Source organism: Lampetra planeri, chromosome 50 (genome assembly GCF_965212315.1).
Source record: "Lampetra planeri chromosome 50, kcLamPlan1.2.h2, whole genome shotgun sequence".
In the NCBI taxonomy this organism is placed as follows: Eukaryota; Metazoa; Chordata; class Hyperoartia; order Petromyzontiformes; family Petromyzontidae; genus Lampetra; species Lampetra planeri.
In genome coordinates, this window is record NC_136156.1 from 8,608,859 (window position 1) to 8,634,043 (window position 25,185).

The following is a 25,185-nucleotide window of genomic DNA, read 5'->3' on the forward strand; positions in this document are numbered from 1 at the left end:
CCCAGGGGGATGACGGGCTGAGCCAACCCCTAAGCGGGATTTGAGAACTTTTTTTATTTTACCAGGTAAGGCCCAATCGACTATTGGCTATTTTTCAGAAGCGACCTGGCCACAAATGATAGCTCAACAAAGTGGCTTATCACGTGGAGATTTATAGCAGCAAAATACTCTAAACGTGCAGGGGAAAAACGGAGGACCCGGAGAATAATCCCTACGACCACGGGGAGAGAGAGAGTCGTACAAACTCCAAATATACAGCAGGCGTCAAGGTTGGGATCGAATCCATGACCTGTATGCCAGGCGAGTGATTCCACGCTGGAGAGTAAGAAACGTGTGGAGCGTGTGCTGTGACGATACCGATTCCTCCTTGGTCGTAGCTGCTGGACATCTGTGAAAAAGAACGTCATTACTCATCAGATTCCTCCAGGCTAAATAGAGATTCTGCTGCTGCTGCTGCTGTGTGCAGGCAAGGATTCCATGATACGGGTGCTCATCCCAAACCTACGCCTCAAGTTCCTCACCGTCTTCACCTTCATCGTCCTGGCCATCAGGTGAGCCCATCGCCCACCTTCACCCAACCCGTGCTGACCTGTGTGGTGAAGTATGGTGAAATGACCCCCCTTGATTCGCACGCCATAGGGGGAGGCCCCCTTATCCAGCAGCGGATTAACACAAGGGCTGTGCATGCACAAAACGTGAACTGGCCGGGTCAGTTTTCGGGTTCGGAAGGTTGCAAGTTCAAAAACACCGGACAGCGATTAACTCGGACCATCAGCATTCGGACAGCATTATCGCAGTGTACAATTATCATTACACGCAACATTATCGCTGCTAGCTTCATTACACGCAACATTATCGCTGCTTTCTTCATTACGTACAGCATCATCGCAGCTAGTGACAGGATCATCGCTGTGTGATGACAAACAGCGTTAACTTCACTGTGCTGTGTTTGCAGAAGTCACGTTGTACACTAGCGGTGTATTCTCATTGGGGAGAGCCGTCCGCTCAGCTTGCTGCATACAATGGCCGCAACCTGCCGACTGCGATTCTGTTTTTGCTGTGACCGCAGCTTCGCCATCCTCTTCCTGAGGTTTGGGATTCATGGCCTCCAGGACAACTTTGTCGCTGAGCTCTCCACGCACTACAAGAACTATATCCTCTTGCCGAGCGAAGCGTTAATCGATTGCCACTCCGCGGTGCCATGCTGTGCGGTTCTGCGCAAAAGAAGCATTATTGTTTTGCTTCAAACATTTTACTCCAGTTGTCCTTTTGGCGTCATCATGAATAATGCGTCATAACTTATTACCGTCGGTGTTCGCCCCATTATTATTATTATCACGTGAGGCCGCTGCGAAGGCACTGTGTGTCACGGTCTGCAGTAGTTTCACTCATATGGGGCAACGTCGCTATGTGTGACTCCCGATTCGAGTTATTTGCGGGTAATTTCAAATGTTAGCAAATGCGGACCACGACGCCGACACACAAGAGCCTACACTTTTCGAATGACGTTGCCTGGATCTTTAACATCCGCTCTGAAGCGGACGGCCCACGTATTGTATGGTTATATGCACCCACAGTGATAACCAGCGCAGCCTATTTGACCTCATGCCATGCCATGATCAAACCACGAACCTCTGCTATTAGCGGCGAACTTTACTATCGCTGGGCCACGTCACCAACTCCTCTACAGTCTTAATATATTTGTAACTGGATAACAAGCTGTGTGCAATATCATTGTGCCAAACAACAGCCCTGATGATGCGGTGTTACAAAACTACTGCTTGAAGTCACTTCAGGAGCTTTGTAGCCACATGACGTCATGCACCTTCCCACATGGCCCGCAAAGAGCTTTTATGCCATAAACCAAAAAATGTTCACCCTCAAGAGCTGGAATATGGCAAAACCAAGGATAGGATCCTTACCTATAAACATCTGGCTGTTTACCAGGATTGTTGTTGTTTAAAGCAAGTCGGGAACTGCTGATGAGGCACTGAATGAACAAACCGGTCCAGAGTTTGCTTGTTTCGAACCAATGCCGTTAAAAAAGAAATCACCATGATAAGGCCAGGTGACCAATGAGTTGCGTACCAAAAATACTTTTTTTATGTGGAGGGACAAAGATGGGAAGAAATAGAATTGTTATTTTATATATATATATGATCCTGAGTTCGATTCTTGACTCGGGACACCTTTTGATACGTTTCTTCCCCAGTTCACCATGGGTTTCCTCCGGGCTCTCGAGTTTCATCCCAATAGTTAAAAACGTAGAGTCTCATTGGTGTTGGCCAAGCTTTCCAATGCAGGACCTTCCTGAAAAAAAAGTGTTCAGCCTCGGTGTGGCTTTCCTGGGTGAACAAGTTATTAATCAACTATAAATGAACGATTTTTTTTTATTTTACCAGGTAAGGCCCACTGAGCTATGTAGCTTTATTTCACAAGCGACCTGGCCACAAATTAGAGATCAACGAAGTAACTAATAATGTGGAAATGTATAGCAGACAAATATTCTACAAACACTCGTTCCCAAATGTGGGATCCCAATTGAGTAACAACTCTTAGCCACCGTGGCATAACAGGTGCCTGGCCTTAACCGCGGACCACCTGCAGAGTTCCTCACCTTCTTTGCCGTGCTCAACTTCTACATGTACACGCTGGCCTTCGTCTACTCTCCATCCAAGTTCGCCGCGAGCGGTAAGGACGCTCGACCGAGTCGCCCATCTTCCCGCTCACACGAGCGAGCGACGGCTGAGCCGGTGGTGAAATCTGAGAATTTCCACCACTGCGCTCAGGGCAACCCCAATGGAAGGAGGGGGGGTAGGGGGGGGGCTGAGCTTGTTGACTCCTTTTAAAGAGGGTCCTGCCACACGTTATCGCAGTAGGTGGCGGCGGCGCTGCTGTGTGTGGGATCCCAATTGAGTTATTTGTAGCGTGATTTTCTTCAGCATCGGGATGTTTGGCCAATACCAGTTACATTGTGTTTTTTTGTTGTTAAATATAACTCAGCATTTCAAACCTGTAGCCTTTGTAGAATGTGAATTGACAGGCCTGGCACAACCCAGTGAGTGACATCCACCGATGTAATTAAAGGGCTTCTTGAGCTTGGCCAGGCAGAACAGGGGGGAGAGCAAACAAACCCCTCACGGAAAAGTACCCGAGCCATGAGCTGAACCCAGGCCCTCCTTGCTGCGAGGTGCAAGCGTTACCACTGCACCAGCCTGCCGCCCCGCAACGTAGGGAGTGACTGCGACCGCACTGTGAAGTCTCCGCTGTTTATTCCCAGAGTATGGCCAAGACGAGAACGCTCAGCCCATGCTGAGGCGGTCGTACTCCCTGCGCAGCTCATCCATCAAACCAGGTGCCCACACACACACACATAGCACGTGGTGCCCACACACACAGCGCTCGGTGCCGTCCGCGTCGTTGGTCCCGTTCTGTCCTAGAGGTTCTTTCCCAACGGCAGCAGCGACGCAGCCCAGCAGTGGCGTGTTGGTCGCTCGTTTACAGAGGCTCGCCGTGGCTAGGAGATGTTGCCTCCCTTCCCTGGTGTAGAGGAGGTCGTGGGTTCCATCCTGACCCTGATGCCTCTTGTACAGTGGGAGTTTGCATGTCTCTCCCTACACATCACATGTTGAATCAACATGCATTGAGAGTTTTTTGCTGCTATAAATTCCACAATGATAAGACACTTCGTTGACCTATCATTTGTGGGCTGGTCGCATCTGCAAAAGAGGTAAATCGCTCAGTGGGCCTTATCTGGTCAAATAAAATGTCGTGTCGTTTTAGGTTTAAGAATCCCGCAGGCCACCCCGTTAATAAAATTACCGCAGGTGAATTCACTGTGAAATACACGGCACCTGCTTCACAGTGGACGTAAGAAATCCTGTGAAGTAATTTTGCAAAAGAGTAGGCCATTGTGTGCTGGCGTCATCGTACGAATTTTTCACATTTTAAAAAAATGCATCACGAATTAGTTTGTTGGGATGATGCATCGGAACACCACCCTCCGCTGTGAACACTTGGCAGGACCCTCCTGAATAACAGTCTTGAGACACGTTGAGCCTTTCCTGGGTAAACAAGTTTCATAATAATAACAATAATAATCTCATCAGGTCTTGCAAGCTAAGCGGTGTTGTGCCTGGATCGTGCCTGAACGATTGACCCACAATGCACAGCAGACTTGTATAGGCGACTGTGGGGCTGCATGGTGAGCAGCAGATGGCAGAGCAGCAATATTCATTGCTGTACTGTACTTCTGCACTTGCCACCTATGCTCCCCACCTTCACCAACCCTCACCGACCAGCTTGGTGAAGTACGGTAAAATAACCGCCATGAGCCACACGGCGTGGGGAAGCCTTCATCCAGCAGTGGATTGACCATGGCGCTGTGCTCGTGCACACACGTGCAGTTGAATTTGTACAATGTTTGGATACCCCCTTTCAGTGGAAGTGATATTACATTTCAAAGAAAGTTGTTAAACCTCTAAAACGTTTAAACTGTGACGTGTAGCTTGGCGGTAACGTTGTGACGCTGTCTGGCTGCTGCATGCAGGAGACGCTTTGGGAGGAAACTCTGCCTTCCCGCTCATGTTGTTGACGGACGAAGAGGAAGTGTGAAGCCAGCGGGACGTGTGGTGGGTTCGTGATGGCGCTGCACGCCCAACGGCGCATCTACCACCCCGCTGCACGCCAGACCAGCAGCATAATCACACGGCCTACGTGTGTCTGTGCCTATGTGTGCGTGTGAGCGGTAGTGTAGTGGCTAGCACGCTCTGCTATGAACCTGGCGACCCGCGTTCGATTCCCGCTCACGGCAAACACCGGTGACGATTATCTGAACTGATCCTGAGCCTCTCCTAGATCGACTCGGCCTCAAATGAGTACCTGGTGCGGTGTGTAAACATCGCCGCTAGGGAGACAAAAGCGGCCGGGCGTGGTGTTGGCCACCCACCCCCTCGTGTGCCGTGCCAGCCTTTATAGGTGCTCGCTAACAGCACTTGCCCCTACAGTCTGTTAACGCTATACGAGGGATCTTTATATTTGTCTTTGTGTGACCCCGTGGCCATACACGCACGTCGGCTTGTTTCTGGGCGTCTACGGCTCTGGGAAGCCCACAGCGGGCGCGCGCCTGTTGCGGTGTGGTCCACGACACGACTTTGTTCTGACGAGTCCAGTGCCGAGTCCAGTGGCCGAGCGCGATGAGCTTGGGCCCTGGTGCAAGGGAATGAATGGGATCCCCTGTCCAATTCCCCTCTTCTTCGTGGGCCCTCAGGCCCTTGGGCCCCGATGCAGTTGCACTGCCTGTGGGCTCGCCAGCGGCACCGCTGGATAACGCCGCCCCACCATCGCGCCACTCAGGCTGCCAGCTCCAGTTATTCAGACGCAGCACTGCATTAAACACCTCCTAGCCGCCCCCCCTCTCTCCCCCCCCCCCCCCATTAATTAAACCTGTTCATTTAAATAGTTAAGCAGAAAACGCACATTCTTCCCGTGCCTGTCCCTCCACGTATTATTACACGTCGTTTTACACGTCCCATCAGCCGTATGGCATTCTGGGAGTGCATCATTTCAGCAGCATTGGTTTGACACAAACAAACTCTACGGACTGGTTTTCACATTTATTGTCTTATCAGCAGTCAGGCTTCCTCACACCAGTGCTGGTGAACTGCCGAATGTTTATAGGCAAGCACGTGGGCCCTAGTTGGATGCAAGACTATACAATGCATAGCGCACGTTCTTTTCATGTGTAAAGCGCAATGTAGAATTTATAAACGCAGGTGCCGCAAATAAGTAGCCAGCCTATACAGGGAAGATAATTTGCACCGCTGGCTCAGGGCCATAAGTAAAAGATGAGCACTGCCCCACGTGAGAGTGGGAAAACAATTTAGACTTTAAGAACCAAAGTGGTTTCTTGCTCCAGTCAGCAGCGTTAGCGGCGCGCATCTCATTACAGCTCTACACCAGTGGTGTAAATCCCCATTCGTCTGATGGTGGAGAGTTTATTTAGAGGACAACCACTGTTGGCCTCTCTACGAAGTGGAGTTTATTTTATCAATCCTACAGGGATAATGGACTGAGTGAAACCCATAACCAGGATTTGAACTCGTGAAGCCTTCTCTGAGCACAAGCTGATCGCTCTCTCCTGCTAGGCCACCTCTGCTGGCTACAGCTGCGACTTTAAATTGGGATGTGTTGAAACTATCCCAGATAAACTCTCTCAATGGGTGGAGATTACCCCTTGTGAGTCATTACAGATATCGCTCAATTTACCAAAGGGATGCGGTTCTTCAAAGAACACGCTTAAAATATGTTTTTAAATGGGAACGGCTTTTCCCATTAATTTAATACGAAAGGTTAGGGATGTGTTTTGGACAGTCATTCCAACTCTACTCCCAACGGAAAATTTGACACCTATATGACTTTTCACCAAAAAAATAACAAAGAACTTCAATATTAAAAAGATTGACTAATAATGAATTTAAAGCTAAAATAATTCACCTTTTCAGGGAACTCACCAAAATATCTGCTGCATGTTGGAATGACTGGCAGGGCGATGTGGCGGCGTTACTGCTGCCACTGCAGGGACACCGTGACGCTGCCGCGGATGGATGACGACGCAGCCTCCCGGGTGCTTCGTGTTTCATCTCACAGCATATGTCGGAGTGAAATTTAATTCACCGAACGTTCATAAATCGGGGGATACCTGTACTGCAAGAAAATATTTACCCATTAGCTCCGCTTGCCATGTCATTTGAGTTGCCCACAGTAATTGCTGGCAGCATGGCAGCCGCCATCGAAGGGCATCAGCACCATTCGCCTCATGCTGTTGCCCCCTGCTCTGCCCAGTGTTGATGACGTCGCTCCGGCGATTGTCATAACCCAGCCTCGATGTCGTGCAGCGCTCTGCTCGAGTGGCTGTGTGCGCCCTGACCAAATCAGCATAAATACTGTACACCAAATCTTGTCGGTGCGAAGCTAAGCATGGTTTAACAAGCCTGGTTACTGCTTGATTCGGTGACCACCGGCACCTTCAATATGCTGTAGGCAATGTGCGAGGTGTACGGCAACGGATGATTTAATCTATCTATGCAGAGCCTTGAGCGTTATTCGTCCCGCATGTGTGGGTGGGACTTCTCCGGCTAATCTGTTTTTTCTCACACACGTGCCACTCGTGAATGGTATTGGCTAACCATCTCAATGTTATAGGACCCTCATGAAGAGAGTGTTGAGACTCTGTGAGGCTTTGCTGGGCAATTGGCATGATTATAATAGCACATGTAGGTTTGTGGAATGCAGCTGCTTGCCTATGCAGTATTCAGAAGCTCCGAGCTCGGGGGATAACTGCTGTGAATGGGAAATTAACTCAAGCACACGCTATTTGTTTCCATTATTGATGTTCTCTTGACAAGTTACATTTATTTAAAAATGTACGAGATAACCTTCCCAACTAATGTCCACATTTTAACCCTTATCGTACTATATGTAAACCATTTATTTTTTATTCCAAATGTCAATACTGCACTGTGTCCCTGGTATATGGGGCGTCAACTCTGTCCCAGAGTATCGTCCGCCATGCATTATTAAAATGTATCAGATCTGACCAAGATCCGACCGTGTCCAATCATGTCCATCCAGTGCTCTGTGAGATGCATTGGCTTCTGGTTGCCGAACAAATACATAAGGTCGCACTCATTACACAAGAAGTGCTTTCCAATAATGAATCACAATACCTTACTGATCTCGTCACACGAACTCCGGTCATCCTCGCAGCGGCTTTTGGCTAACCATCGAACAAAGACGGTCACTGCATTGCGCGCTTTCAGATGCACTTCTGGGGCTGTCTGGAATGCTCTTCCGATATTAGGAAGATATTAGGAGCTATGCACTTTTAAATATAAATTGAAAACGTATTTCTTTCGAAGTGTTGTCCTTCCTCCTCGCCTACGATTAGCATGGTTAGCTACGTACGGTGCGAAATAAGTTCCTGATACATACATCAGGCCGAGCACAATTCATGTCTTACAATTGCAAGATGTTTATCGGTGAATTACATTTACAGCTGACTTGTGTCTTGTCATCCCCATTCCAGCGGGAGGATTGGTCAAGTCCGGTCCATTATTGCGATCCGCTGTGGTCAGATTCACATCCAAACGCCGTTCTATTCCACAAAGAACAGAGCTGCATGGGTGTGTGGATGCTCCATTGTGGCTGCAGCTTTGCCTGTAATAAAATAGACGCCGTTCTGTTTCACCACACCAGACTTAAAATCACACTTCAATCCATCAGCCTGTGGGCCTTGTGAGACCAGTGATTTCCAGCAGCATTGAAGCAGGCAAACTCTGGGTCGGTTTGGGCTTTCTGAGTCTCATCATTTGAGTGTGCCTCGTTTAGCAAATGCTACTGGATCGTCTGCTGTCAGGCAATTGTTCTTCACAAACCGACAATGCACCATCAATGTATATAATACATGTGTACAGTGTTGCTTTGTAATTAATCGCTTGCAATTCGGCAGTTGGAGCAGGTAGGCGACGTCTCTCTCCGTGAACAGCCGTGGCAGGGATTTAACTTTACCCAGTGGGCTCAAATGTGCCGGGCAGAGCGAACCCGACGCCGGCCGTGTTTTTGTTCCGTGAGCTCGGGTGAATAATACGCAAGTGGGAATGTGCGGGTGCTGTCTGAACCCCGCGCACTGCATGGGCACTTCTAGCTGCGGTGGGGACCAGGTTTGGCAAATGGGCACTCGCTGTACGGTAACGAGCAAGTGTGAATTAAACGTTTTCAAAGTTGTGGTGCTCCCTAGGAAAGAGGGAAATTGCAGTCTGCTGACGACGAGAAAGCGATTTAAACTCTTGATGCGGGATAATTAATTCTCACTCCTGGTTGCCGGCTTTAATGTGAACATGTTAAGGCTCGTTTGTCTTTGTACATTTGAAAATGACCCACCGCTAAATAGTGGAAAAAGCCGTGGGTAATCAGTTATCCAGGTGTAACATAGATAAGCACGTTCAATGGGATCCACTTGTCACGAGTTGTAATTGCTTGGAGGCCAGCGAACAAGACGTATTGTGTTCTCAATCCAGTTACCCCTTGGATTGCAGTTCTTACAAAATGTCTTTGTGCAAAAGTTATTTGAAGACGTAATTAAATGTAGTGCAGATAAAAGCTGTGACTCGGTGTTTTGTGGAAGTCCTACATTGTAGAGGACAAATTTACATCCTGAGCACAACGCATTGGAGATTTTTTCCTCCACTGTTGGTGAGACATTGGCACGCTTTCAACAAATGCGGACATTTGCCCGTGTGTGAATTAGCCACCCTCGCACTGTGGGCCAGACTCTAGGTTTATTTGGGTAGAGTGGCGTTGCAAAATGGACATTGCCGACAAAACGGTTTGTCCATCTCAAAAAGTTGAGGAAAACCGAAACTGTGGATGGCAAGAAGGATTTTAACGCAAGCCGTTTTTAGCTGCCAAAGGAATAGCGCTCAGTTGTTTTCTGTTCCGTGGATTGCATCGCCTACAGAATCGTTGCAGCCATTGCCCGCACAGCAGTGCGTGCAGGGCACCTGCATTGCTGTGGCGAACATTTTAAAATAAGTTTTTCAGGATTGATGAAAGACGATCCCTGACTCAATTGAATCAGATTTTTTTTTCAAAGGGTGTAGAGAGCCGTGAAGCTTACAGTGAGGGCGTGTTGTTCACGAGGCCCAACGCGGGTAGCTCCAGCCCCGTCAGGTGCTACACGCGCTCATGAACGTGTCTTAAGATGCGCGTGAAACAAACGAAAGTTGATTTCAATGGTATACATCGGTCTCATGTACGTTAACTCTTGAAATGTATAAAAATGTACACAAAAATACAATTGGAAATGCTATCACTTTAGAATCAATAATCGAGTCAAACGACTATCAATTTATCTATACTGTATTGGTTTAACCCAAATGTATATAGTGGTGTCGAATTGTAACCGCATCTCAAGAAGCTGTAGGGAAACGGTGCGAGTGCATAACTGTAGAGGGAGGCAGTCATGGCCGGGCTAAAAATGTCTTCAGCCTGGACTTGTCATGGGGCCGAGCGCCCACATATCACGGCGGGCAAGCAGAGGAGAATGAGCGACCTCCCACTGCGAACAAGGCCTTCAAACAAAAGCCATCAAACTTACATTTGTCACTAAAATGTGAAATAAGTTTATTTTTGCATGAAAAAAAATGTACAGGCAAATTTTAACAAACAAAAAACCATTAAAACCATGACCACATATGCTCACGTTTTGATAGCGTCACTCAGCACTGGTGAAATAAGTATGTTGTATGCCACAGCCATGTCATCTAAGCCCTAGATTAAGGTGGTGAAAACATAACTCACACAAATCATAACACAACCAATTAAAACCAGTCGGGATAATCGCTTGTACTGGTACGAGGAGGCAACTAGGGTTGGGCAAGCTTCATTGATTGTTCATCAGGAAATCGGACAACACAATTGAATGATCGGCAAAGGTTACTTCTTTCAGAATTCTAGTGGACGCTGCATGTAAAATGTACAAGCCATTATTACAGATGTTCAATGGTCACAATTTGGAATCTCTATTTATTCCACAAAACCTATTCCTTTGACTGTGGTGTCTGTAATAACCTGCCGTGGTATGAATGTATGTATATACTCTACAGACATATAAACATCTAATAATTTTCATGTGTACTATGATAGGAAGAATCGAATTTAATAAATCATGAAAATTTTTACTGGAGTAACAAGAAAATATGGAATAGTTTTTTACTGACGAGTAAATCAAGAATAATTTGAAGGAGCGGTACAACAAAACTTAATCATAACTGATGCGTTTTTTTATTGAATTTCATTACTTGTAGCGCGTTGGGATCCCAGTACTGGCATCGTTAAATTGTGAATTATTTCACGCGCAGGCTGTGGTCTCTACATGCTGGTGCTCAAATGTGCTGTGCTGCGTGCGAGTGAACATGGTGCGCGTGTAGCGTTACGAGCAGTCCACAGCACTCGGTCTGCTTAATGGCAGGTGGCGTGCAGTGGTGCGATGTGATGTCTACCGGAGTTCCGTACAAGTTTTGCTGCACAAAAAAGTACAGCGCCTCCTCAGAATATCGGGGGACGAGTCGGGGATGGGGTTTCCTGGTTTATACTTTTTCTTAGCAAAACCCAAAAATGTCCATTTATCCCATTTACAGCTTCCAACGTTCGTTGCAGGAGGATCGATAAAGCCCACCGCTGAAACCACCGAAAAACGACGAGCCAAATTCTAGTGACGCACAATCCAATGCGACAGCAATGAATTTTCACCTACGGGACAAAACTGGAACTGCACTGGTGCGGACGTTTTCGAGCAGCGTGGAGATGCAGTTAACATTTCCCCTGGACGCCGGTCAGTTTTGAGGTTCGGGAGTGCGATTTGAATTAATTTTCAATATTTAGGGGGTCTGCCGCTTCGTACGTGTGCATGTGTGGGACGCGTTGTATCCACCGACGTTATCGAGGACGCCCGGCACGGCACGTATCGGCGTGAGCGGTGTGGGGGGGGGGAGCAGGCTGTGCATGAGGCGATGATGTGGCACTGGCGATGGTTCAGATGGCCAAGCCGAAGACGGACACGATGCAGTACATGGACTTGTTCTCCCATCGCACCGTGCAGCTTCCTGTGGGGGGAGGGGGACGGACACCAGGGCGGTCGTACGTGTCATTGGCAGAACGCAAGGGAGGGGTTTCTTTCTAAACGCGGTTGCTGAGCGCAGGCCCGCAGGTCCAAAAGATCAAGCATCCAGAAGCGAACAGCACGATCAAAGTTGTAACAGATAAAGAGTGCATGAGCAGGTTTATTGATGGTGTGGAAGCAGTTGTGACCTGCAGTGTGTGGGTTAAAGAGTGTGGATGAAAGAAAACAGTCTGGTTTTGTTCAGGTCGGACATAACAGTGAATCTACCAATCATGTTAAAACGAATTTGATGCAGGCCAACATTTATTTGTTAAGAGCCACACCCTGCCGATGAGACTCAAAAGTCAAAGCCAGTTGATGATTTGCATCGTTTAGACAAATGCTGTTAGAAAACACGAGGCTAGAATGGCCAATGGTCGGTGAACTAAATGTTTGTTTGATGAAATGGACACACCGCTCTTATAAGGAAAATATTTTGTGTAGAAGGCAGGCTAACTGCTTGAGGATGGGAGCAGAGGTAATAGTCAAAATGTAGTACATTGGTATTCGTGCCATTCTTATAGGGCAAGACTATCACGAAGGCATGATGTCTCACAGACAGTCTGCAGGAGTTGTATGACAGGGAGCAATGTTGCTCTTTGTAATCCCAATTAAGTAATCTGCAGGTAATTTTTCAAGTTCGAACCATGACGCCAACACACAATGGCCTTGCTCTATTCCACAACGCCATGGAATATTTAAAGCACATGCGAAGCAGACCACGCGTAATATTTTATGGATAATAGACTTGAACGATAGTCTTGTGTAGGATGAAAAAGACTGCGTGTTTGCGGGCATGTGTGCACGTGTGTGTGTGCACACGTGTGTGTGCACACGTGTGTGTGTGTGCACACGTGTGTGTGCGCACGTGTGTGTAGGGGTTAGCACGCTGTGCTACGAGCCCGGCGACCCGAGTTGATTCCCAAAATCAGGTCGCCGGGTTTCAAACGACGATCTGAAACGGTCCTGGGCATCCCCTAGATCGATTCAGCCTCAAATGTGTACTTGGTGCGGTGTTTAAACATCGCCACTGGGGAGACAAAGATGGCTCGGCATGGTGTCCGCCCACCGCCTCGTGTGCCGTTCAGGCATTCATTGGCACTCGCTAAGAGCACTTGCCCCTACAGTCTGTTAAGGCTATACAGGGGATCTTTGTCTTTGCGTCTGCGTATCTGCGAGCGCCTGGACGCATGCGTGTGTGTGCTCACCGTCCGTGCTGTTATCCCAGAAGCAGGAGCTAGCCGTGTGAAGCCCCGCGCCATTCTTCTGCATGATCACGCACGTCACTGTTGGCACAGACCACCACCCCCCTCGGAGCTCAGCACAATTCACTCGCCATTACCAATTAACAACACGATCATTAGCGTCGTTGTGGAGAATCCAAGTAACAATAAATAAGCATGCCAGGACGCATCCTTCCCATATGTCCCTCCACATAGAAAAAAAAGCTTTTTTTTTATACATCCATCAGTCACACAGCCTTTTGGGAGTGCATAATTTTAGCATAAATGGTTCACAAGACAAGCAGCCTCTGGACTGCTTTTGACATTCATTTTCTCATGAGGGGTCAGGCTTGCTTGAACCAATGCTGCTGAACTGCCAGATGCTGCTATTTCAGTGAGACTTCCTGCATAATGGGCATATTTATTGAAATGTATCTTAAATTCACAATATATGCATTGAATCGTTAATATGACTTCTTTATTCATGACCAATACAAATGATACACAAGCATATATGCGATATTTACAGAACAGAGCATATTTAAATGTTCTGATTATTACTACGACTGTTTACTCAGGAAAGCCTCAGTCTTAAAACTTTTTCAGAATAATCCTACCAAGATGTTGCCATGTGTAATTCGAAATGAGTCATTTGCATAATGGTTTTTGGGTTCTAACCGCGTAAATATAAATGTGTGTCATAAACCCACCTCCACTCGACACAGTCAATTAGTAAGGTTTGTCACGTGAACAAACCATGCGAATTAGTCACTACAGCACACCGGTTCTTTGGAAAGTAACTAATTGGCATGTTTTATTTATGTGACAAACCTTACTAATTGGCAGTGTCAGGTGGTGGTGGGTTTACGACACGTTTATATTTACGCAATACAACCCAAAAACCTTTACTATGAATAATGTTCGTTGAGAAAGCCTACGTGTTTAATTTCGTAATTTGCAGATTATTTTTCAGCATTGGTATGTTTGGCCAACACCAGTTACATTGTGTGGGTGTTTTTTTTTAGTTCAGTATAAACTCAGCATTTGAAACCTGCAGCCTTTGTAGAATGTGAACACACAGGGAGGCCTGTCACAGCCACCCGTGAGTGACACCCACCGATGTACTTGAAGGGCTTGTTGAGCTTGGCCAGCTGGTTGAGGCACTGCTCCACCACGGTGGACGTCCACTGGTTCACCTTGTTATGCTGATAGGCGTTACCTCCAATGGCACTCTCCACCGACTTGGGATACAGAGGATCAGAAACAATCACTTGCGTGCCCTCTCGCCGTGGCGCGTTCCCAGCGACGGCGGGCTCGTAATGCAGGCTCATTCCTAACCACCGCGTGTGTGTGTGTGTTCCTCGCCACGGTAAGCTCCACAGCCGAGGGGGTGTTGGCAACTCTGTGCTTATCCCCCACACTGTGCTCCCAAACGTGGTACGTTCCTCCTAGTCACAGCTGGGTCCTTAATGCTGCACATTCCCAGCCACAGCGAGCTGCGAGCCACACCACGTTCCCAAACAAAGTGTGCTTCTAACCTTTACACCTTTCTAACCACCGCAGATCCTAACTAATACGTGTTCCTGGAGCCATGAAGGCAGAAGGCAGTGATTCATGATCACTTTGTACCATTCACATACTTTATAAACCTAATGAGTAAATTACTAAAGTGGGACAGATGTCATTGTGGAACGATTCACTCTTTTATTAACAGGTGAATCAGATCAACCCCATTGCTCACGGTCCCGCAAAGCACCAATCCATCCAGAACCCGCCGCACACCGACTGATCTCATCACTGCATCTCCGCGCCAAGCGGACTCTCTCAGGCTGCCACTCGTTAGTGTCGACGACCATCGGCCATAATCAATTTGAGCGATAACGGGTGAATCTGAGCGTGGCTTTACGAGGGAGGCGTGATGCCTCAGACCGTTTCACACCCCCCCCCCCAATACCACGTTGTGCGTCCAAGTCAGTCGGAGCTTCTCACCTCCTTGATGATATTGCTCACCTCGTCCACAACAAATGCAGCCTGGTGGTTAAAATATGAAAAAACAAATTACGTGTTTTAGTAAAGTACTTACACCAATTGCCAAACGATACAACAAAGTCAAAGTGATTTCCCAAGTCCAAGTTCTGCAGAAATGAGCATCGAGACCGTGCTCATCTCTGTTGTTCACAGCCCTAATCCGCTGGTGAATATTCCACATTCCTATGATTTCCGCACACAGTACAGAAGGTCCTGGGGGGTTGACTCGTTAAAAGGGCGGCAACGGACTCGGCAAAGGTGGCGATTGTACCCAAATGCTCGCACCTCAGCCCACTTGTTTACAAGGTCATGGTTCGAATCCAGTGGCTGCCCTGATTATTACGGTGGGAGTAATGACCATGATACGACGAGTACGACTACAGCGCACCGTCCACTTCACAGTGGACTATTGCATCCCCTGACGTCATTTGCAAGAGCAGGCCACCGTGTCCTTGGTCCAAAATTAACCCACAAATGACACCGACACGGATGACTGTGGGTTCCGTAACTTCTGCAGCCACTATTACAGCGCGGGGAGACGTTCTGTGAGAATGCAGCAAAATCAATCCGACTCGTTCACCTCGTATCAAGCAGCACAATTATCGCTTAAATTACTCAATTATGATAACTAATGGATTCAAAACCTGAAAAATACTGGCTTATAATTGCTAAAATTAAGCATTCTTAGCAATCACGAGACTGAGGTCAGAAACACTGCATGGAACCACACCAACCACACTGCAGGGAGTAGTCACACGTCCCCTGCTTCACAGGTGACCCCATTCAACAACGCGCGACTTAGCGCCGGTCGTCATGGCAACTCGTAGTACACACAGCGCCGGCTGGTGGGGGAAGCAATCAGCCATCATCCATCTACTGCTGGATAAAGGCGTCCCCAAGCCGCTCTCTCGCAGCACCCGCACACAAGCAGTTGCGTATCGCTCCATCCAAAGAAACCTCAGGCGTCCATCCAATCGCCTTTTAAATATCCCTAGAACAAGGATTGGAATAGGTGACAAAGCCGTTGCAGCACCAACATGTTGGAACAACGGCCTTGTTTTACTCCCTCTCAACGTCGAACATCTTCCTTAAAAAAATATCCTGAAGCAGAAGATTAGTGCTGGATAGAATCACATTTGCAAATGTGATTTGTAACGTTGACCATTACCTGTGTAGCGGTAGTTAATGTTATATTTTTTTTGAGGGCCTCCTGCTGTGTGGTGGCGTTGTCTCGGTGTGGTCTGGGACTATTTTGTCGTTTTTTTGCCGCCTTGCCCAGTCTTGATAAATGGGACAAATATAATTTATTTGTGTTTTATTTATCCTGCGGCTGCCAAACCACCGAGTCTCGTCATGGGACCTTGATACATGGGACAAACGCATTTAATAATAATAACAGCCAAATGCAGTAACAACCCGAGTCTTGAGAACGCTTCACCAAGTTGGGGGTCACGAGTGTATTTTGTTCTTAATCAAGAGAGCAGGACAGTCGAGTTTTCACGAGTGAGGTCGTTCTTCCCGCACTGGATCCGGCTTATGTTTGGACAATTTTATATTAAAAAGTCCACGCCTCTGTACGGGAGGAATCCAGCGAAACCACCACCAAGCATTGGATTGGAGACTGTCACAGCCGGTTCCTCAACTCATTCGCTGTGCTGCCATCTCCAGGCCGCACGGCAGCGCAATTGGAGGATTCGCAGGTTTGCGAGCCGCCACCACCGCCACACCCGGCACGCACAGCCAGCCGGTGAACGTCCCGCAGCCAGGGGGCCTCTGCCCACCACCAATACCACCACACCATCCACCACCACTACCACCACGCCATCACCACTACCACCACACCACCATCATCACTTCCACCATCCACCACCACAATCATTACCCTCGCCGCCGCCACCACAACGAAATCACCAAGATCACCAGCAGCACTCCAAGGGCAACCATAACTCCGCCACACACCAATTATCACAACACCACCACCACCCCCACGACAATAGCCACCATGACAACCGCTACACAATAATCAAACAATACCATCAAAATTAGATTTGAAGCTTTCGTGACTGCAGGAATCCTTTCTCTTTGGTTCTTTCGGTAAAGTCACGTGGGTAGAAAATAAATCTCGACGTTTTTCTTGCTGTGGGTTTCCCATCTGATGATTGCTTGTGTTGCAATCGAAACGTCGTGATACATTTTATTTTATACCTACGTGACTTTACCGAAAGAACCAAAGAGTAAAATACCCTCACCACCGCCACTGCAGTAACCGCCACCATGACAACCACAACACCAACAAGCACCACCACCACCACGATAACCACCACGATAACCACACCAATCACCACGAGCACCACACCAACCACCACGAGCACCATCGCCACTACAATGGCAACAAATCACGACAGCGGCGACAAGACCACCGCCACCTCCATGGGACCCGGCGGGCGATCAGGGCCCGGCACCGCAAGCCACACAACAACCACCGCCGCCACCGCCGCCTCGACTACACAGCCATCGCGAGCACCTCCTCTCCCGATTGAAAGTCGTCCATTGCGAGAGGACGAGAGACTTGGGGTGGACGAGAGGCTCGGGGTGGATACGGGGTGGACGCGAGGAGTCGAAGCGGGACCCTCGACTTGGCTGGGTGGAGGCCTCCGTCGTTATCGCCGTTGCGGTGACGTCACTCGGAATTCGTGGGTAGTCATTCGGTTTACGGGTGACGTCATAACACCGGGCTGTGCGCGTGATAACAACGCGCCGTGACGTACAGTCGACGTGGTGGTACTGGGTTGCACAGGTGACGTCATTGGGGCGAGTTGTAGTGTTGACGACATCGATGCTGCGCGCCACTCCCGGAAAATTGCGTCAGGACGACGTCCACCAAGCAATTTAGTGCTGACGTCATGTGAACAGGGAAGTAGCAGCGCCACCTTAGCCGAGGGGAAATAAAATACTGAGCCCTTGTATGGCAAATGCACAATCACGCTCTTCAATAGTCTCCGAAATACCTTGTGGCTAAACGTAAATATGTTTTTTTTTTACAGTGAACATGCGAGTCCTAGAGAGGCGTGGCAGTGGGTATTGGGTTATGATGGCATCACGCCCACTGCACCAGCCAATCAGCTGCCAAGAAGTGAGCCCCATGCAACATGGCCGCCGTGAAGTCACCCTCATGCAACATGGCCGCCGTGAAGTCACCCTCATGCAACATGGCCGCCGTGAAGTCACCCTCATGCAACATGGCAGCCGTGAAGTCACCCCCATGCAACATGGCAGCCGTGAAGTCACCCCCATGCAACATGGCCGCTGTGACGTAATGGCCCTACAAGTATCATCATGGGTGAGATCGCGTAAATATAAATGTGTCGTTAAACCCGCCACCACCCGACTCAGCCAATTAGTAAGGATTGTCAGGTAACAGAACGTGCCAAGTTGTTACTAGTACAGCACACCGGTGTGTTGGAGAGCAAATCCAGACATGCGTTTAGATTATTTAGATGTTTTGCTGATATACATGTCCACGTGATAAGCCACTTCGTTGAGTGGTCATTTGTGGCCAGGTCGCTTCAGAAAAAATAAGTTAATAGCTCATATTCGAGGTTTTTGGGTTGTTGTTAAACCCGCCACCACCCAACACAGCCAATTAGTAAGATTTGTCACGTAAACAGAACATGCCAATTCGTTACTAGTACAGCACACATGTGTGTTGGAGAGCAAACCCACAACATTTACAATTCGAGTACCGTGACGTTTCGTCAGTATTTACAACCAGCATCATCAGGCGACAGCCAGAGTTGTGGAGAAATCCTCCTGTTTCGGTCTTAAATAGAGGGATACATGTGATGGCGTCATCTTATTGGTTCTTTCGGTAAAGTAACGTAGATGGGAAATAATAAAAGATAATAAAATACAAATTCTCACGACATTTCGGCCACAACACAAGCAGCCGTCCTCAGGTGAAGAAACAGAGCTGTCGGAAAGACAGCTTCCCAATGAACACCGCCAAGCTTGGCAGCGTATATTTAAGCTGGGTCGGGGGGTGATGGCGTCACTTCTTAATATCCAACTACTAATGTATGTATGTATGTTGAACTTCTTTCGCACCGTACGTAACCAGCCGAGCTAATCCGGAGATGCGGGAACACCAAACTAAACACAAAAAACTGTTCTCAAGAAATTAGCTTTCAACCGCGATTTAAAAGTGCGGAGCTCCCAGTGGCTTCAAAATATAGGAAGGAAGAGCGTTCCAGACGGCCGCAGAAGCGCATCTGAAAGCGCGCGATGCGGTGACCATCTTTGTTCGGTGGCCAGCCAAAAGCCGCTGCTGCGTGGGATGACTGGAGTTTGCGTGATGGTTTATGCTCCTTGACGAGATCAGCAAGGAAATGTACTATACAGCACTATACAGTAGATTTCAATACAGCCATACCCGGTTTACGTCTCCCCCTTTTACGTAATTTCACAAATACGTCGTCACTTTATTAACACCACTACGGTACCTGATTTGCATCGCCTCAACCCACACTTACGTCGGTGACAGCATCATCGTCCATCCTTTCTCGTTATCCGTCGCCTCTCAGTCTTCGCCTCCACCACCGACCCTGTAAATCGCTTTGACGGACGTCGTTTCGGTAATCATCGTCGCACCTTTCAGGAATGCATCCCCGACGTAAACCGGGGTATTATTTCACTACCCCACCTTCAATCCTAATTTCGGCTCCACCTCACAAACATCTCTTATAGGGGTCACTAAAATATTTAAAAATTCAACACAAACGTCACTTGAACCGCCACTGAACTTGTTATAACGTACATTGAATAGCAACATCAAACTATTTATTGACTTTTTCTTCTCTCTGGAATACATTTAGTATTTTTTGGCTATTTTTGAAAGCCAAAATATTGACATCTAGCGACCTCTCGAGGCATATAATGTGTGCGCTTTGCGGATGGTTGACAATACTGCCCCTGATCTGCACGGCGAGCCAGAGCCATTGCCCTGTGGCGACAAGGGCAGAATCCGCCGTTCATAAATACCAACCTGCAGAATCGCGCTGCTAAGCCACAGGCGTTAAGCATTCACGAATAGCGGGCACGATATTTACTACTTGCAATGGTAAGTGGACTTCGGAAGGACACTTCCCTGGAAGGGATGATGATGGCTAGCTGGTTGTTGAGACTGATGATAGTGAAGGAGGAAATGCGTGCCGAAGAGGAGTTGGGGCATTAAGTTCTGCTCGTGTCCTGGAACCACCATGGATCAATGTATCATGTGACCGTAAGGAGATGGCATTGCTATGGCTTGGGCAAGCCATCATACAGCAGTGGAGAAATCGTGGATGATGTTGACATGAATTAAAAAATATATATCGATTCCTAGAAATGAATTATAATTCACTTTCATCTTGAGAATCAATAGAAAACAAAAACAAATGGATGTATCATTACACCGGTATAATGCCCATTGAAAGGGTAATCGCATATTTAACTTTTATTGGCCATTGATACTGTCGGGATGTAGATAGAGTCTCTATGGCGTGTACGCCACCTAGGTTCAGGAGCAGGTAACTGCGTGGTCCCGTTAAAGGGAGAGAGAGGGCACGTGAACGGCACGGGGTAGCAAGGGGGCCCGAAAAGGGGGCTTGAGGGACACGTGACGCTGGCCCCAGTTCCTTCGGGAGAGATCGAGAAGGGGGCGTGGCCGGAGGCGGATCGAGGCCACGCTCGACAGGATAAGAGGGATGGGGGGAGCGATCGCGGCTGTCTCGAGGAGTGAACTCACCGTGTACGTCTCTTCGGTCTTCGGTCGTCAATCTTAGATTGTACTTTCAGGCTCCGTGGATCAGGAAGAAGTTAACCTCTTGACCCGGTTACGTAGTGACCCGGTTGGGGTCTAGTTAACCCGTTGTAACGTTAAAGTAGTCGCCCTGTTGGGGCCGTATAATAAACGTGGTGCCTCCAGGTTAAATGTTGTGTCTGCGTGGAACCCACTACAGTACCAGTAGAGATGCCAACTTCGATTTCTGCAATGACTGGTCCTCTCTTTTGGCCTCGGGTTTTGCTTTTAAAAAAAGTTCATCTGCGTACCAGCCGGTGGAATATTTTCATCCCCTCACTTGGACAGTGAGCACGTGAATTAGTGAGACATCATGCGGGCAAAGTACACGAGAAGGAGATGCCGTGTGACTTCACGCATTATAAAGCGCACCAAAAATGCAACGGTGCGCACGGATTTAGAGATTCTGCTGGGATTTCACTGCCTCAAATGTCGTACTGAATGTATCTGTTAAATAAAATCACTGATGTTGGAGCCGCGTGTAACCGTTTTTGCCCTAAACATATTTAAGTCAGTAGTTTGAAGATATTTTCATCGTTAAATGAAGGCCTTTGAACATGTTTTGGCGTGGTTTATTTACGAAGCTATGGCTGCAACTTTTCGATGCAATGAAAAGGGGTTTTTATTTTTACTGTGGGAATGAATGTCTCTGTTTCACTATCATGCTCTTCATACCACAAACCCTGCATGATGCTCAACTAATTACACTCAACCCCTTCATTGTATACAGTATATTTTAAACACAGTTGCTTAAGCACAGGCCCATAGGCCCAACGAGTGCAGTAGCCAGAAACTAACAGCCCTATAAAAGAGTATGTAACACGTCTCCTGAAATGAGAAATATTAAGAGTGCGGGAAAAGAGACGATGATGGGATAGAATGTCAAAGTGGAGCAGTGCTAGGGACGAAGCGAACAAATAAGATTTGTCACGTGAATATTTCCTGGCCACACGGTAGCAGGAGAGAGGAGTCTGCTGCGATTTACCAGGCGTGAGAATTGTGTGGTCACGCAAACCCCGATGGTCAGGATGCCGTTTCATCCCCAGGTCCTATAGAGGATAACCTGGGCAGATCAGAGAGAATGAAAGATCAGAGAAAGTGAAGATTCGGACAAGGAGACGGAATAAGTGAGGTTGAAAACAGAGCGACAGGGAGTGATGCTGGGAACGCCACAGGTGCGAGTGTCGAACGCGGTTTATTTTCCAGCAACAATCGCTTCCTTCTCTGTGGATATAATCCGCCGGGGCAATGCTCTACTGCCCGTGGACCTGCCAGAACCACAGCAAGTGTGCGTGGCGCATTGTCGTGCTGTTACTTTTGAATACCCAATAAGAGTCAACGGTACGGCGAGGGAGGGGCATCTGTGACAGCTTCATGACATCGCGATATAATGCTGCCCAGAACGCGCAGCCGATCACAGCGACCTACCGCGTGTGGTGCAGTGGTGTCACGATTCACCTCCTCTGTGGAGGTGAATCGTGAATGATTATGACAAACCTGTCAACCCCTTATCAGTGCCCTAATACAGACGAATTCAGACCTTATTTGTCACCCCATACCCTTATAAATCTCAACTTTCATCCTACAATTTAACTGCCCATATATGACCCACCACTGCGATCTCTACATTGGATCAAACGTAACTTCTCTTTATGATCGACGGCTTGTGCATCAGATCTTATTTATTCACGATCTACTTACAAAAAAATCCGCAGACTACCTGCTGGATCTCCTCACTGTTTCAAAGAACAAATGTGACCTAATTTACCAGCTTCACATTCCTTATTGCCGTACAAATACTGGAGGAAGGGCCTTTTCTATTGATGCCCACAGGGTCTGGAATGCTATCGCCAATAAACTGCCACTTGTATCACTACCTGTGAGATCTTCACTCAAAACTGATCTAGAGGAGTTGTACACCCCTAGCTGCCACTGCTATTCAGAATGGCCTGAAATAAAATGTATCGTTCCGGATGACCGCTGCCAAGTATGATCTTGAGTTTTTATTATAGTGTGCTGATCTTTAAAGGTGTATTGAAAAAAATTATTTCTGCTACTGATACTCCTGCTGTCATGGAGTGACTCATGCAGCCAGCTATGGCTGCGGAGTTTGGTAGTACATGTTACGTATATCGTTTATTGTTTAATTTCAATCACAATTCCTATGATCACTGTTACATTGCTTTTATAGCTTTATTTTGGTGATTTTGAAAACGTTTCGGTTTAGCCATGTTTGTTTGTTGTAGTACAGAGTTAGCCTGATAACTTTAATCTACATTGTATTATGGTTGTTATTGTTTGACTTGCATCCCACTGGGAATTTTGCACACAGCGTTGAAATACGGTGTTTTTTCTGGAAGACTTTGCTGTTTTTTCCTGGATTTTTCTGTTACGTGTAGTCACTTTAAGATGTTTCTTGTTCATATTTTTTTTTGCGGTTGCTCCCGAGTCAAGAGCCGCATGGCTCACAGGGTTATACCTCATGAATTAAACGTAAACTGAAACAAAGTCCCATCACAAGGGAGAAACACAAACAATAGACAACCATATGTTTTCTCCCACATTGAAACGGCTATACGTAAAAACCTGAAAACTCAATTTCCCTGTACAAGAATACGGGTAAACGGTATGGTTTACAGGTATGTGATGATGATGCCGGGGAGTGGAAGGATGTTGAACTTCTTTCGCACCGTACGTAGCCAACCATGCGAATCGAAGGTGCGCAATGGCAACTGTTGGCAGCTTGTTTGTAATGCGATGGCAGCTGTTGTAATGCGATGGATCTGAATGTTCATGGGGGCATATCCGTGAATAGCACACGATGTCTCCGTATCCAATCCTCGGCCACGTTTGGGGCGTCACGACTCCCGTCTGAGTGCCCTCGTGGCGGAATTGGCCGATGTTCAACTGAAATGGTTGCCCATCGATCACAAAGGGGTCACGGATGCCACCCGAAATGCCTCACGAATCGCACGATTGAAATAGAAGGGAACAAACAGTTAAAAAGTTCACGGTTGGCAAAATGGTTGATGAGGGGCACTTGTTAGGGTACAGAATGTACCCGACACCCAGACTTGAATTTCAGGCCAGGAGTCTTGTCGAGGCGGTCCCCGCTTTTGCGATGCTGCAATGCATTCCGAGAAAACCAGTCGTAAATCGGACCCTATTTTACCATAGTAGAAACATCACTTGCCGATCTGTTTTTGTTTGAATTTTATCAGCCATATTTACCAGGGGTTAATAGGTAAACATTCAAAATATAATAGTCACTTGATAATAACAAAAGCTCCACGCCAAGTAACATCGGAAACCAGACTGACTCTGTTCAGATTAGGTTCGCAGTGACGTCGGAAAATGCGCCATAAATCGGTCCATGGTGGCATTCTGTAAACGGCGTGAATGCGGATCGACGCAATTTGAACCATAGTAAACCGGAGACCGCCTGTATATCGAGGCCAATTATGACAAGTGATCTCGTGAGATAACGTCACAACATAATTGGGGGTGGAGGTGAGTGCATGACATATGACGTCATCACATTGGCGAACAAGGCACATCTGGTATTGATCACCAAGTTTTGGGCAACCCACTGATGACATTGTCCAGTTTTATTTCTCGGGTGAGTCCCTAATGGCAGCACAGCCCTATACTAAATTGTGTGTGTGTTGGTTCATCTATACAAGAATTACTATGACCTCCTGCTACAGACAGACGTACACACATACACAGATAATACTGGTAGGAACCTCCTAGTTACACCAGCCCACAGGGGATTATTGTGTCCGTCCGTGCAGCAAAAAATGGGAGGGGTGGGGCTGGATAGAGAGGGGAGGGTGGGGAGGGGCTGGGTGGGGAGGGTGGGGCTGGGTGTGGAGGGGAGGGGCTGGGTGGGGAGGGAGGGGCTGGGTGGGAGGGTGGGGAGGGGCTGGATGGGGAGGGTGGGGCTGGGTGGGGGGTGGGAGGGGTGGGGCTGGGTGGGGAGGGGCTGGCACCCAGTGGTGCCCTTATAAAACTCAACGTTTAACCTACTCACGCCGGCTTGTGCCCGCCCTCACAGTCGGGCATATTTGCGGAATACACCACGCCGCCGTTGACCCTGGCCATTGACCGAGCAACCCAACGTTCCTACCAGCTCCCTCCGCAGGAATGTGTTAATGCTTTATCGCTGTCAACCTTGGTTACCCGTGATCAGTTGGACATAGCCAAGCCTTCGAAGTCGTCAGACACCTCAGGCCAGACATCTACGTACCCGAGACGGATCGTCACTCGACCTGCCCATATCACTCGTGACTAATTAGTGTGTTATGAGTGGATCGACTGACTGGCTTGGTTAATTAGTCACTTGACTTACCCAAACCGCGGTGGCGAGAGGGCGCCGT

At 47.9% G+C, this 25,185-nt stretch overlaps 2 protein-coding genes across 2 annotated transcripts in view; one reads left to right on the forward strand and one right to left on the reverse strand.

Annotated features, from left to right (window-relative positions):
* Positions 1-7,597, forward strand: part of LOC144734239 (transmembrane protein 181-like) — a 53,180-nt gene extending 45,583 nt beyond the window's left edge. The window contains exons 13-18 of the mRNA XM_078616362.1: positions 467-551; positions 1,070-1,152; positions 2,602-2,691; positions 3,281-3,355; positions 4,550-4,631; positions 6,547-7,597. Coding sequence (XP_078472488.1) covers positions 467-551; positions 1,070-1,152; positions 2,602-2,691; positions 3,281-3,355; positions 4,550-4,614 — 398 coding nt within the window. The 3' untranslated portion in view covers positions 4,615-4,631; positions 6,547-7,597. The remainder of the gene's footprint in view (positions 1-466; positions 552-1,069; positions 1,153-2,601; positions 2,692-3,280; positions 3,356-4,549; positions 4,632-6,546) is intronic.
* A 2,560-nt stretch (positions 7,598-10,157) lies between these two features.
* DYNLT1 (dynein light chain Tctex-type 1) lies at positions 10,158-17,675 on the reverse strand. The gene is made up of 5 exons (XM_078616363.1): positions 17,495-17,675; positions 14,932-14,973; positions 14,060-14,183; positions 12,928-13,005; positions 10,158-11,663 (listed from the first exon to the last, which is right to left on the reverse strand). Exons 1-5 carry the CDS (start codon positions 17,519-17,521, stop codon positions 11,593-11,595), a joined length of 342 nt encoding a protein of 113 aa, XP_078472489.1. The 5' UTR covers positions 17,522-17,675; the 3' UTR covers positions 10,158-11,592.
* Between the last annotated feature and the right edge of the window lie 7,510 nt (positions 17,676-25,185).